Source organism: Pseudozyma hubeiensis (genome assembly GCF_000403515.1).
Source record: "Pseudozyma hubeiensis SY62 DNA, scaffold: PHS19, whole genome shotgun sequence".
Lineage (NCBI taxonomy): Eukaryota > Fungi > Basidiomycota > Ustilaginomycetes > Ustilaginales > Ustilaginaceae > Pseudozyma > Pseudozyma hubeiensis.
In genome coordinates this window covers 92,145-104,871 of record NW_012133801.1, presented here as the reverse complement: position 1 = coordinate 104,871, position 12,727 = coordinate 92,145, and the positions used below count along the sequence as shown (strand labels likewise).

At 53.2% G+C, this 12,727-nt stretch overlaps 8 protein-coding genes across 8 annotated transcripts; 3 read left to right on the top strand and 5 right to left on the bottom strand.

Moving 5' to 3' along the window:
• Positions 1 to 888: 888 nt before the first annotated feature.
• PHSY_001633 (hypothetical protein) lies at positions 889 to 1,242 on the bottom strand (the record flags this gene model as incomplete). Its single annotated transcript, XM_012332261.1, has 1 exon — positions 889 to 1,242. One exon carries the CDS (start codon positions 1,240 to 1,242, stop codon positions 889 to 891), a length of 354 nt encoding a protein of 117 aa, XP_012187651.1.
• Positions 1,243 to 2,214: 972 nt separating this feature from the next.
• Positions 2,215 to 2,667, bottom strand: PHSY_001632 (hypothetical protein; the record flags this gene model as incomplete). The annotated part of the gene is made up of 1 exon (XM_012332260.1): positions 2,215 to 2,667. One exon carries the CDS (start codon positions 2,665 to 2,667, stop codon positions 2,215 to 2,217), a length of 453 nt encoding a protein of 150 aa, XP_012187650.1.
• A 688-nt stretch (positions 2,668 to 3,355) lies between these two features.
• On the bottom strand, positions 3,356 to 3,802 carry PHSY_001631 (hypothetical protein; the record flags this gene model as incomplete). Its single annotated transcript, XM_012332259.1, has 1 exon — positions 3,356 to 3,802. One exon carries the CDS (start codon positions 3,800 to 3,802, stop codon positions 3,356 to 3,358), a length of 447 nt encoding a protein of 148 aa, XP_012187649.1.
• Positions 3,803 to 4,234: 432 nt separating this feature from the next.
• PHSY_001630 (hypothetical protein) lies at positions 4,235 to 5,685 on the bottom strand (the record flags this gene model as incomplete). The annotated part of the gene is made up of 2 exons (XM_012332258.1): positions 4,235 to 4,499; positions 5,543 to 5,685. The coding sequence occupies 2 exons, from the start codon at positions 5,683 to 5,685 to the stop codon at positions 4,235 to 4,237; spliced, it is 408 nt and encodes a 135-aa protein (XP_012187648.1).
• An 89-nt stretch (positions 5,686 to 5,774) lies between these two features.
• On the top strand, positions 5,775 to 6,518 carry PHSY_001629 (hypothetical protein; the record flags this gene model as incomplete). The annotated part of the gene is made up of 1 exon (XM_012332257.1): positions 5,775 to 6,518. One exon carries the CDS (start codon positions 5,775 to 5,777, stop codon positions 6,516 to 6,518), a length of 744 nt encoding a protein of 247 aa, XP_012187647.1.
• Positions 6,519 to 8,429: 1,911 nt separating this feature from the next.
• On the top strand, positions 8,430 to 9,746 carry PHSY_001628 (P-type calcium ATPase; the record flags this gene model as incomplete). The annotated part of the gene is made up of 1 exon (XM_012332256.1): positions 8,430 to 9,746. The coding sequence occupies one exon, from the start codon at positions 8,430 to 8,432 to the stop codon at positions 9,744 to 9,746; it is 1,317 nt and encodes a 438-aa protein (XP_012187646.1).
• A 43-nt stretch (positions 9,747 to 9,789) lies between these two features.
• On the bottom strand, positions 9,790 to 10,641 carry PHSY_001627 (dienelactone hydrolase; the record flags this gene model as incomplete). The annotated part of the gene is made up of 1 exon (XM_012332255.1): positions 9,790 to 10,641. One exon carries the CDS (start codon positions 10,639 to 10,641, stop codon positions 9,790 to 9,792), a length of 852 nt encoding a protein of 283 aa, XP_012187645.1.
• An 872-nt stretch (positions 10,642 to 11,513) lies between these two features.
• PHSY_001626 (hypothetical protein) lies at positions 11,514 to 12,647 on the top strand (the record flags this gene model as incomplete). The annotated part of the gene is made up of 1 exon (XM_012332254.1): positions 11,514 to 12,647. The coding sequence occupies one exon, from the start codon at positions 11,514 to 11,516 to the stop codon at positions 12,645 to 12,647; it is 1,134 nt and encodes a 377-aa protein (XP_012187644.1).
• Positions 12,648 to 12,727: the final 80 nt, after the last annotated feature.

Here is a 12,727-nt window from a genome sequence, read left to right as displayed (position 1 = left end):
GTTGGAAAACTGTAAGTGACAGTGCTGAAGGACAGCCGGATTGCCGTTCACCAGAGCGTCATAACTGTGTTTTGAGGGCGGAGCCATCAAGATGATCTGGCCGAGAGAGAACGCCAAGCAAGGTATTCTTGCCGTCAGCCTTACCGCTGCGTTGGGTCGCGACAGGTAACTCACTCACATCAACATACAGACGCGGGAAGGACGTTGCTGAGTGAAAGACTTCTTTTCACACGCAGAGGAGAACAAATGAAAGATATCACCCTCTGTCCACGATACGAGAGTGTTGCCAAATCAACAAGTGCTGTTGACCAGTCATACTAAACGCGATGCGCACGTTGTGTTCACACCGTGCAATCGCTCCTAGGAGCAGCTGGTCTGCTTTGGACAGCGATCGTGATGGGAAGGCCTTTCGGGTCAGATCGATACGCGTAGCGAGACAGACAATGACAAGAACGCCGTCTGCTGTCTCAAGATTTGCAAAAGTAGCCACGCTTCCGGCAAAGCGGACCTCGGATTGTCGCCAAGGCTTGCGAGTCGGCACGGGTTGTCGCATAGTCCTTCCATGGCCGGCACGTTGTGAGATGCCAACCTCGTTCGCGGCAGAGTTGTCAACCTCTTGGACGCGTCGACGACAGAGGTCTATAATTGTTGTCGTGTTGAAGGGATAGCGTTTCCTGGCGATACCAGTCGATCGCCACTGTTCTGCCTGCCTCAAACCTCATCTCAGCTATGAAGTCGATGATTGTAATGGCATTCAAGGTCTTATTGAAAGCAGCATATCAAGACAAAGTTGCGATTTAGAGCTTTGGATTTGTACGAAACCACGCGCAAGAGGAGAGCAGTCTCGGCTGCAGAATGCGGTCTGAGGAAAGAGTCACACGGGCCCTTTCAAGAGAGCGCTCGGCTATTCGAAGCCGCCTTTGAGTCGTGGGCACCATTTGTGCCTGAGTCCAGTCCGAGGGTAAGCGATTGCCCCCATTCTTGCCACTCTCTTTCCCGATCACGGACATCGACTGTCGAGCTCGGAGTCTGACTTTCTGCCATTCCGAGTTCTCGATCCGGCCCGCCGATCGGAGCGCTATTCCCTATCGGGATGTGGTCCGAAATCCGATTGGATGGGTTATCAAAGAGACTCTGGCGCGGTACCACGTGCTCCGTTTCAAACCGAATGCCGTTCTTTGCAACGCTAGCGTAGTGGTGAATCAGATACGATGCCAAGGCTTTATGCTGCGACGAACGCATTGGCAGTGAGTTCGCAGTCCACTTTTCCAAAAAAGCAAGGATTCTTCGTAGCGAGGCCGAAGCTAGGGGTCAGCAAGATCAGCAGATGTTTAGTCTCGGACAAAGACACCTACCGCCACATCCCGTTTTGTGAAGCCTTCAATCTGGTACACATGACATCGCAGGGAACGTAGGAAATGGAACGATCAGATCAGGTCGAAGAATAGCCGAAGTTTCTATCTTGGATTGTGCCTACAGATCGCGTTGATGTTCATGGCTGCAAATCGAAAAGAAAACCTGCAGCTTCAGTGAGATTGCAAAAGCATGCCCGCAATCTTGCTGGCATATGGTGCCTTTAAGGGTAGTTCAAGGCTTACGAGAAGAAGGCCTCGGTCAAGTAGACAGCATCGTTGCTTAGGTACCTCGACCAAAGAGGCTGATACTGTTGTAGGTGCGGGGGCAATGCACGGTGGAGCAACCCTCTCTGCGCCTCTTGCCAAAGAAATCGGACATGGGGACCGCCCTCCTGAATGAGCTCGGGATATGGCGCGATCGGAGGGCTGACTGCTCGAGCCGGGTTGAGCCATGCGAAGGCCAGGGACCAGATAAGAACCAGCAGCATTACAGTCATGTCCAGAACTGTTAGCTCTTGATGAGCAGCTGTCGTGAAGTAGAGGTAAGCTCTGAACGCTCTTTAGCATTCACACTGGTATCAGTCCTGTGTGAAAAACGTAGCAGCGCTGAGGTTGCGCTGTTGCACGGAACCTCAGCATTCATCTGCATGTTTCCGCGGCAACGTAGTCTCCACCATGCAGCCGAAACGTCGACTCGGCGGCCATGACGACCTTCAACGGGTCAACATTTTATTCTTCATTTCTCAACGGGGAATGAAGCGCGGCACCAGGCCCACCTCGGCACAGATAAAGAAGCACCGAGCATCTTCTCCAGTAAGTCCCACCACGGAGCACGTACCAGCAGGCGTATCCGTCAAAGTCAGCCATGGCCTGGCCGACGCTTGCCACTGGATCCTCCCAAACCCAGCTCCTTTCCCCAAATGCGACGTCTTGCGCCAGAGACAAGAGCAATGTAATTCTGCTGTTCCTTCTGTTTTCTGGCAAACCTCTCCACAATCTGCTCGCTTATCCACTTGTGTGGATCTGAATCGCCCTCAAGAGGCATTGGATTCGATGTCCTTCCTTCAACGAAGTTGATGAAATGGTTTCGAGCCTGTAAAGCGGCTTGAGTCGCAGAATCCTTCCGACGATATTTTCGCCGAGAACCGTAGTAGCTGTAGACCAAATCGAAACCTTCTGTTGACAGTACGGAATTCCACGCATGCTGATTGTCTGCATACATTAATGGGAGCTCTCTGTGAAGCCCGCCGTCTTGAATTTGACTCCAAAGGAATCGAGCGACTTCGCCGCTTTCGGCGACAACCTTTGGCATTGGAGTACTGGGAATTCCGAAAGCCGACAGAGCAAACAAGAGTAAGCAAAGGGCAAGTGGAAAGAGCGTCATCGTTATGATAGCTGCAGTTCTGGTGTTGTCAGTCGAGAGATGCTGAAAGGCACAAAGATACACTTGTCGTTGGGCCAGTGCCTTGGAAGTCTGACTAAAAGTGATCAGTTTGATCGGCTGGTCGAGAAAAGCCACGTACACACACTGTTGTGGAGGAAGTTCGGCTGTCGCTTCTCCGTTCTCGAGCAATTTGCTATGTGGCCCTCAGTGTGGCGTGACCGCATGAGAATCGTACCGATGAAAGTCAGCAATCATGCTCCGGATCGTGAGAAGTGTCACAAGCAAAGTAAGAGCATGTCGGGAAACCACCACGTCACACGACCATCTTCATCGCGCTGGAGTGCAAGTCGACGAGGTTTTTCTTCATAGAGGCTGCGATCGTTGCTCGAGTTCGGCTTGCCGATACCACAGAGTCTATCGGAGCTCCAACACTAGGCGTCGCGAGGTGTTATCGCTGCAAGCTTCAACTAGAATCAAATGTGTATCGATGAGTCGTGATAAACATCGCTACACAAGTCAAATTTCAACCGCAGAAGATGAACACTGGTCTTAAGACAAATGGATGCGCGATCTTGACGGTCTAGATCCGTCGTGAACCTTTCGTTCGTGCTTTCTGTCAGTCAAGTGGAACTCGTTGGCGGCGGCGACGCTTCGACCCGCTTAGCTTCAACTCTTTCCCCAGTTCTCGAAGTCGCTCGTCAGAGACAGCCCAGCTGCGAATCATCGCCTGTTGCTCGGCGAACTCGCAAAGCAGGCGTTTGGCAATGTTCTTCGGTACGTCATGCGTAGTCGAAAATTGCGCTGGCAGCTGGTCTCCAGGTTGAGCCAGTCGAAGGAACTCGTCGCGGCCGCTTAGCACAGGATCCGGATTGGTTCGATTGCGTTTGCCGAAGTACCTGAGGATAGTGTCCAGACCTTTGAACTGTAAAAAGTCGTACCATGAGGTCTGGACATCTGCGTAGCGTGCGGGTAGCACTTTGTGTAATCTGCCAAGGCGTATTTCGTCTGACAAGAATTGGATGGCTTCCTCCGTTTTTCGCTCGAGGGGTGCGAAGGGCTGCATTGGCTGAGCAGCCGCCCACAAGAACAGACAGCTTGCGCATATCATCAGCATGAAATGGGTGAGTTTCATCTTTCTCTCAGCCTCTGTGACCGTCTGCGAAGCTATTGCGAAGGTTGAGAGCGGAAAGAAAAAGTTGGTCAGACTTAGTGGGGCGTGACCTCGCTGCTGTCGATTTTGACGAGAAATCTTCCTCTGAGATTCTTATCCTTTCAACAAACGCGGTAGTCGTGTACGTACCCTGTAGCATTGTCCGGTCTTCTCACACGACAAGCGTAAGCCAAGGAAAGTGCCTCAATTCGTTGAGCACAGGTACTGTTGCGTGGGAGACTCGACATTGCGCGGTTGGCCGAAAGCTTCAAATTGAGCAATAGACGATAATGAATACATGGTGGAGAAGGCGGTGGTCCCTTTACGACAGGTCTTCGGGTACTCCTAGCGAGAGTCGACGCGTGTTCTCAAGCTTAAGGATTTGCCCCAATCTTTTCGCTCGGCAGCAGTGAGGACAGACGCCTGCTGATGAGGTCGAATGGCGGACTGTACTTCCTGATCCAGCTCCTTGGCCCGCCTTGCGCTCTCAAGTTGACGGTCGGCAAAAGCCTCGATCAACGTTTCTGCCATGGCTTTCTTCATGAAAACATTGCCGCGCATGTTGAATCGGTAGGATCCGGAATCTTGCGTGGTAGCTAGGCTGGTGAACCTGTAAAGTGAAAGGACGATTCTTTCAGGACGTCGTCACGTGTAAGATATCAACACTCTGTAGGCACTCACTTCAAGCGTCCACCGGAGGCTGATCCCCTTTTTTTGACATATATCAGTGGGCATAAAAGTATGCTGAAGTTAGTCTCTGTGGTACGGCACCGTTGCATGTTGCTACTCACGCTCTTGTTGCATAGTTTGAGCTGATCCTCGCAAAAGATCCATTAGATAGAGTCGAGGTCAGATATACAGGCCTTCATCGTTGATGTCTTCAGCGATACGCGTAAGCGACTGACGCGTAGAATGAATCGATGATTGGGAGGGCTTCATTATGCATGAAGTCAGTCCACGCTGGCTCTACTTGCTCGAACTGGCCGGGCAGCCACTTGTAAAAGATGCCTTCTTGAGCTTTGAACCAAAGCCATTGGACGGCGCCGCCCGCCAAAAGAACGCTCTCGGGGACGTCAGGAATAGAACAAGCACTTTTGAAAAGTATGAGCGATGTGAACAGTGGAAGAAGCAGTGGATGGGACATGTTCCTTGAAGGCCTCATTTGCAGAGACGAAAACAAGGTTTGTGGCTGAATGTGATGTGCTTAAAGGAGATTCCAGGCGCAGCAATTTGAGCTTTAAGTACTCTCGGGAAGGACTGAATCGGTCGGTACGACACGTTCGCAGACCCGTGAATGCCCACACTCTTTGCAGGTGAGAGAGGAGACGGTTCTACGAGTGACTTTCCGTCAAAGCATGCAGAGATAGCCAATGTTCACACGGAGCAGAGCGACGCCCGAAAGCGTTCGGGCTTTCATATCAGCATCTGGTAACTGCGATTAGGTCTCTTTCGTCAAGAGCACCAATACTGTATGTCAACGAGAACTTGATTGAATTGCAGCATCACGCTGCATGTGGGTTGTGTCACACTCCGCTCTTGCGCGGCTTCATCACCGTTTTGGCTCTCACTGCGCAACTACAGAAGTGGCTTGTGCACAGATAGCAATGGCTGCGCAGTTCTAGTCCAGGCAAAGGCTTGGTCGGCGCCAATCACCTTTCGATGCTGACCACGCGGCCACTACTCAGGCGCGAAGCTCCAGGGCCACAGTTGACGGTGCGTCTTGGCGCTTGGTCGCTCACGATGAGTTGGCGTGCGGACCTTTGAACTAGGCATCTTTCTGATCTGACTCTCGACATAAAAGAACGCGGGCTCGCATGCGCTCGGCCTTTGCTTGCCTGCAACCAACCTCAAGATTCTCACCATCGCCTCCTTACCAACGACTAGCATGCTAACACGAAACTTCCTTCCGACCACTTCAAGCCGGCGAACCGACGGCAAAATCTTTCACGATATTACCGTCGCAGGAAAGGCATGCGTGCTGAAGCGCATTCTCGCTCGCGAAGAATTTCAGGTGGACGAGTTGATTCACAGAGTCTTCGCACACACGGATCTGGCCAACCGTATGCGAAACGAGAAAGCGGATATCGACTTTGTCCGCAGAAACACAACCTTCCCGGTCCCCGAAGTTCTCTTTTATCTTGACGAAAGCGACGGTGTCTATCTCGGATCGGAACGTGTTCAGGGCATCCGCATGGACAAGATTGAGGACGAACAGGCGAAAGCTACTGCGATCGAGCAACTCAACTCTTTCACCCGCGAGCTCGCCAAGCTCCGCTCTCCCACCATTCGCGGATTCCCTCGCGTCCCTTGTTTTCCCCTTGCGATCAAGAAGAATAGGCCCCGGACCGTTACCCAGCAGTGGGCTCGGAATGACCAAGAAGGTTACCCGCTTTGTCACGGTGACCTACACGAAGGCAACGTCATCGTTGATCCCGACACTATGCGGGCCAAAGCAGTCCTCAACTGGGACCACTGCGGATTTTACCCAGCTGAAGTAGATGCTCCTAGGTGCCAAAAGGGCCGTCGCTGGGTAGTTCAGCCCGATGGAACGTGTAACGACCACTACGAGGAGTACGAGAGAGCGGCCAATCAAAAGCTTGCAGATCTCTTGATTTTTAACGTTGAATAACGCAGTGATCTCTATTCAAGGTGTCACATGGCTCCATATCCAGCGATCCTCCTGGTCATTCAAAAAATTTCCAGCCGCTACGAGAATAGGTCGCCTTTCAAATGTACGAACACTCATGGTGATGAGTAACAGGATGTCATTCGAAATCAAATGTGTGCCCAACCTTGGTCCACAACAGTAGAAGATGCATGTGAAGAGTCTTGTGGGGCATCGTCTATGCTTCTATCGCGACCAAGGCTGAGCGTGCTGCCCCAATCGTGTCGTTGACGAGCTGGTTTGACCGCTTCAACGCCGCCGACAAAATCACTTCCTCCCGCAGCCCTATCCTTCTGGGCGAACGATAGCAGGTTCAGCGTCCTTATCTCGTGATTCTTCTCGCCGACTTCTGTCACCACCCCATCCTTTAGGGCCGCTTCATCTCTTGCCTTCTGAGCGGCAGCCTGCTGCTCTGCGAAGGACTCGACCAGCAGTGTTGCTACAGACTGCTTCATTGGCCACCTCGAAGGATTGAATTTGTACGGTTGGCGCTTTGTGAGCTCTGTCAGAGCCAAGAATCTTTTGACCATCAAATGCCATCAAACAAGGATCAAAGAACGTGAGCTAACGGGCAATGATTTACCCGAAGTTCGAACCACTGCTGCTACATACCGAGAGTATCCAAAACTTCGAGCACGTTTCCTGTCAAGACGCACTCTCCGGTCAGTGTAATCAAGCCTGTAAACCAGCCGGAGCCTTACTTACCATCTTGGGTCTTGAGCTTGGCTGATTGATAGACAGAGATCAAGTGACATTAATCAGTCTTACAAGAATGTTTCGTCACACTGAGTCCAACTGTCTCGCATCCGGCTCACCTGTAAAAGTCCTTCACGATGCTCGTTCCTCTCCCCGTCAGAAAATCTTCCCAAGGCCTTTGTAGATGCTGAAACTCTGCAGGCAGGACGTTTGTGATTGTTCCTTCGCGGGCAGCTCGCCAGATGGTCCGAATTCCTTCCTCGCCCTCTGCGACACTAATAGGCAAGCCGCCGTGAGAGAGTACGGCCCTCACCAAAGTGACCAGATCAAAGAAAAGAAAGAGGCAGAACGAAAGACTTAGAAAGAGATGTGAAAGGAACATGATGGTTGAATGGCTGGTCGAGGCGTGTCAAGCACACCATTCTGGACTGAGGCTCTTATAGGATCCTTGTTTGGATGTTTGGGACATTGCAGCCTACGTAAAAGGCCGAGTTGGTATCACAGGCTGGAGTGTCGTATCGTCCAGAGGCGGCAACGGAATGCAGACAGTCTAAAAAAACGAGCATCGCCTGCCTACACTGCATTCAAAGATATTGTGCGTTCCTCTCGGTGTGAAGTTGGAAAGGGACTAAATTGCCCTGCATCTCGATCAAATTCGGCCCAATATGAACGAGCTCGAGTGGACGCACTCAATGTCGAGCATGATGCTCGTGAGAGGACATTAGTCCAGCACGCGCTCACAAACATAACTCGAAGCAACAGACTCCTATCTTCAAAGCTGCACAGCGGACCGTGATGGACCGAGATGATGAGACCTTCACCGCTTGATTGCCTGGTCGCTTCCTCATTACAAGTTGATTCGATCTTCGAGATGTGTGTTTCATTTCCCTCGATCTTTGAAGTCTTGTTTCCAACTCGGTATCTGCAGTCATTGTGGCCCCTGCAGCGGTTGGCAGCGCATAATTTCATCAGCATGACGGAGATAAAAGGGCAACGCTGTGGCTTGTCGCCTCTTTCTATGATTGACACAGATGGCGTCGATCGCTTGCCTTCCTTTCGCGCTCTACAGACATCAACTCGTTCAGTCAGATCTCATCATACTTTCGGCATCAGCCTTCGCAGTGTTGAGACTGCTGGTGACTCAACTTACTGCTCTCACCATTCCTGCTGGGCGCAGTCATGCGATCAGTTTCGCTCTTCTCAACGATCCTACTTCTCATTGCTTTGCTCTCTGGCTCATCTGGAAGCGATGCTAGCGATGATAGTCTCGAAGGCTTCACGGATCGGAGCGACAGCAGCAAAGAAGGGCATGACGAGCCTCCTAGGTCTGTAGAGGCTACGCGATCGGATTCTGCCACGAGCGGTCGCTTCGTCGATGACTTTTTCGCCTCGCCCGATCCATCGGAACTACCCATGCCGCATCCTGTTCTAGCCAGACTAGCGCCTCCCCAATCAGGTGTTCCCACCAGCCGAAGGAGGCTGCCCGCACCTTTGCAGAATGTTTCTCCCGGGCCCAATGCCCCTCCGTCTCACCCCGGACTGGCGAGGAAGCGAGCGAGGGAGATGATGAAGGACAGAGGCAGGCTGCGAGGTGACCAAGATGGCTCGATGCCTTCGAGCTTTCTCCCTCCGCGGGAAGAGGGTCAAGGACGCAGAAGATTGCTGCGCCCGCCTCCTGGTTTTGACAGCCCGCCAACATTGCGGCGTATCAAAGCCGGACCGTCCGTGCAGAGCTTCGAACTGGGAAGTCCAGCTCGACGAAATGAGGCTGTCCAATCGTCGGCGTTTCGAGATGCGTCAGTCCGAAGTGGTGCTGAACAGACTCGAGAAGCTGCCGCCGCTGCTGTCGCACCCGACTCTTGGCTCGAAAGGCTCTTCCATCAATTTCGGTCTTCCCCGGCTTCCTCCTCTCAAATCGCATCCTTCCATCTACATGGACTTCGTTACGGACGCATTCCTGTCGTGACTTCCCGTCTTCCTCCTGTGTCTCAAAATGGGGACTTGGATGATGCGAACGCTAGAGCACTGCTCCCGCAAGACGTGCGATGGATATTCGACCAAACGGAAAACCGTCGTCGAGTCTCGCTCATAGCTCTCGACAGAAGTCATCCACCGCATCTACGAAAAGTGATGGCGGACGAAGCCATGCGATATTACAACACGGAGGCCGATCAGATCCGCAGGTCGATCGAAGGTCGAAATCAGCTGGTGCTGTACACATCGGGCGAATGGCGAAGCTGGTTGCAAGAGCATGCGGTCCCTCTGCTGATGTCGGAAGTGTATACATTTGGCGCCAGGACCCAAAATGTGCTCTCTTCAAACATCGTAGAAGCACGATACCGTCTAGCAACCAGGATGCAGATGAGCAACATGGCGGCGCAGGATGTGATCGCGTTGCACGGAGATCACGAAAAATGGGCGGCGAACTTCTTGCTGGCCTGGTGGACGTCGTCTCAGAACAAACGGCTGCACGAAGGGCTGGAGCATCTGCATTGAATTCCGATTGGTATAACAAAGCTGCATTCGAAATGTAACGAGATCAAAGTTTCGCCTTCCAGAAAGCGACTGTCTGGTTGAAAGCCTTTTCAAAGGCCTCCTTGACCTGTTTGTCTCCCAGATTGGGACGGGCAGCGAAGCCATGCACAGTGTTCGGGTAGTACTCGAACTGGTGTGCTGGCTTGCTAGTGTCTTGCTTCCACTGCTGTTCGACTTCCTTTGCGTAATTTTCCGAGAACGTAGGGTCTTCCTCGGCGCAGTTGAAGAGGATGGGATTCTTGATGGCTGCGATATCGCCCTTAGTGATCATGCTTGGATGATTGGCAACGCTGACATCGATATGACCGGTCGCGTTGAGTGCGATGACCAACTTGCCGCCGTAGCAGTAGCCGGTGCCGCCTAGCCTCGTGTATCCATTCGACTGCTTGAGATCATCGATCCATTTCTTGAGCGTCGGGATCTTGGACTGAGGCAGGTTCTTGACGAAGAAAGGGGTGGCGAGGGCAAATGCTGCTCCCACACGAAGCTTGGTGAACAGCGAGGCTGTTTTCATGTGTGCCGCGGTGGAGGGTGCGACAGCGAGCGAGGATTCGTCGATTCCTCCGCCGTTGAACACGTCGGGTACGTAGACGGTGAGACCGGTAGCATCGGCGAGCTGATCGGGGATGATCTTGTTGTTGGCGAGCTTGAGTCCGAATGCGTCGTAAAAGTAGATGATGGCCTTCGAAGCGGAGTCGGAGGAAGGCTGGGAGGGGGTGGCCACGTACGTGTTGATGCCGTGAATGGTTTCCATCTTGCCTCTGGGCTCGCCGGGGATACGGAACCCGGAGACACAGTGAACGCAGAACCCGCCGCCAGTGGCAGCGCTGGAAGAGTCGGCAGCGGTGGACGTCATTTTGTTTCGCGCCGATGATGGTGGTGAAGATAGTAGTGAGGGTAGAGGAACGCTGCGGGAGTGGACACTTGCGTGAAATGGAAGGGTGACCACCGGCAAGGGCACTTTAGCACTGGTGCCGCCGGCCTTGTTCGACAGGAACACTTTTGACCTGCACAATGTTAGCATGCAAAGTATTACGCAGAAGCCGCGTGAATCCGGCAATGCACACAGACCACTTTCGGAGCGAATTTCCCCAAGCGCGTAGCTCTGCCGACGTAACAAGTCCCGCGATTTTGACGCGAACCTTCACCACAACCGAGACCCTGAAACATCGTTGGTGTCTACTGTGACACCATCAACGAGACTTGCATACTTAGACTTGCATCGACATGCCAACATAGAGTCGAATAAAGCATAACAAGATGAGCTCTGTAGGTGAGGAACCCGGCGGATCCACCTCTGGGCAGAGAGGGAGCGGATCTCGAGCGGCGACAAAGAATCCTACCGCCAGCAGCACTAGCGATCAAGACACATCAGAAGCAGATGCAACTACACCACTTCTCCGCCGTTCGGTTGTCGGTCCTCCCTCAGAACAAGCTACCCGACGAACATTTCGAGCATGCCGAATCATCATCCCGTTCCTCCTCATCGCTGTACTCCTCAGCGTCTTCAGCCACGCCTGGCCGTGGTCCACATCACCCCCCTCTCCCTCCGATCCCCCAACATCACTCCTACCCAACTCGACCATCTCCAACGGCACACACACATTCCGTCGAACCGTCATCCTCATCTCCCTCGACGGCGCCAAACCCTCCTACCTAACACCCACGCTCGCACCCCACCTCACCTCGCTCGGCACCTCCTCTCCACGCTCGCGACTCGCCTCGCACATGCAACCGATCTTCCCCACGCTCACGTTCCCCAACCACTGGACCCTGCTCACCGGTCTCTACGCCTCCTCCCACGGTATCGTCGCCAACGACTTTACCGACTCCTCTGGGAACCAGTTCTACTACACCAGCCCAGCCCACTCGTGGTCGTCCGAATGGTGGAGGGGCGAACCTATCTGGGCGACGGCGCAGCGGAACGGGTTGAATTCTGCCGTGCTCATGTGGCCCGGTCCACCCGAAACACAAGCAGGGACGAAAGCACGATACTTTCAGAAGTACGAAAGCGACTGGAAGCTAGACGATAGGTTAGGCAAGGTGTTGGAGTGGATGGATGAGGACGATGTGCGGGTTAGACCGAGTTGCGTTTGCGTGTATGTGCCGGATATCGATCAGGCTAGTCACAGATTCGGACCAGAGAGCGAGCAGGCGGTCGATGCGGTCAAGAGGGTGGATGGGTTCATCGGAAAACTGCGGAAAGAGGTGGTGGAGAAAAGGTCACTAGGCGAGATAGTCGATATCGTAGTGGTCAGCGATCACGGCATGACGAGTACGAGCAACGACAAGCTGATCTACCTCGACGAGCTGCTCGGAAACGACCTCTACGCTCAATTACAGGGTAGAGACGGTTGGCCCAGTGCCGGTCTACGTTTCCGCGGCACACCATCACACCGCGAACAGCTGGAACATCTCGCCTTCCAACGCCTCTCCTCCCTCCCATCGAAATCGAGAAGAGGATGGAAGGTGTTCAAACGTTCCACTCTGCCGCCAAGGTACCACCTCAACGACGATGGCCGTGTAGACGACCGTCTCGCTCCCATCTGGATCATCCCCGATCTAGGTTGGAGCATCACCGACCACGCCGAGATGGCAACATTTGCAGACGGAACCTACGCTCCGAGAGGCAACCACGGTTACGACAACCAGCAGGACGATATGCAGGCGATCTTCGTCGCTAGCGGTCCATCCTTCCGAGATTGGCAGGAAGTCAAGGGGAGAAGATGGAATATGGATGGGTTTGCGAATGTGCAGGTGCACAATCTCGTCTCGCGCATTCTGGGTGTAAGAGAGACCGCCAGAGCCCAGACGAACGGAACCTGGGAGTTTTGGGATCAGCACCTCAGGGATGGTTTGTAGAATCCACACGCTTCTGCACAATACACATTGTTGTTCGATCAAATGTTGATTACGGCCGCAGCAGCCAGTGTTACACTGCT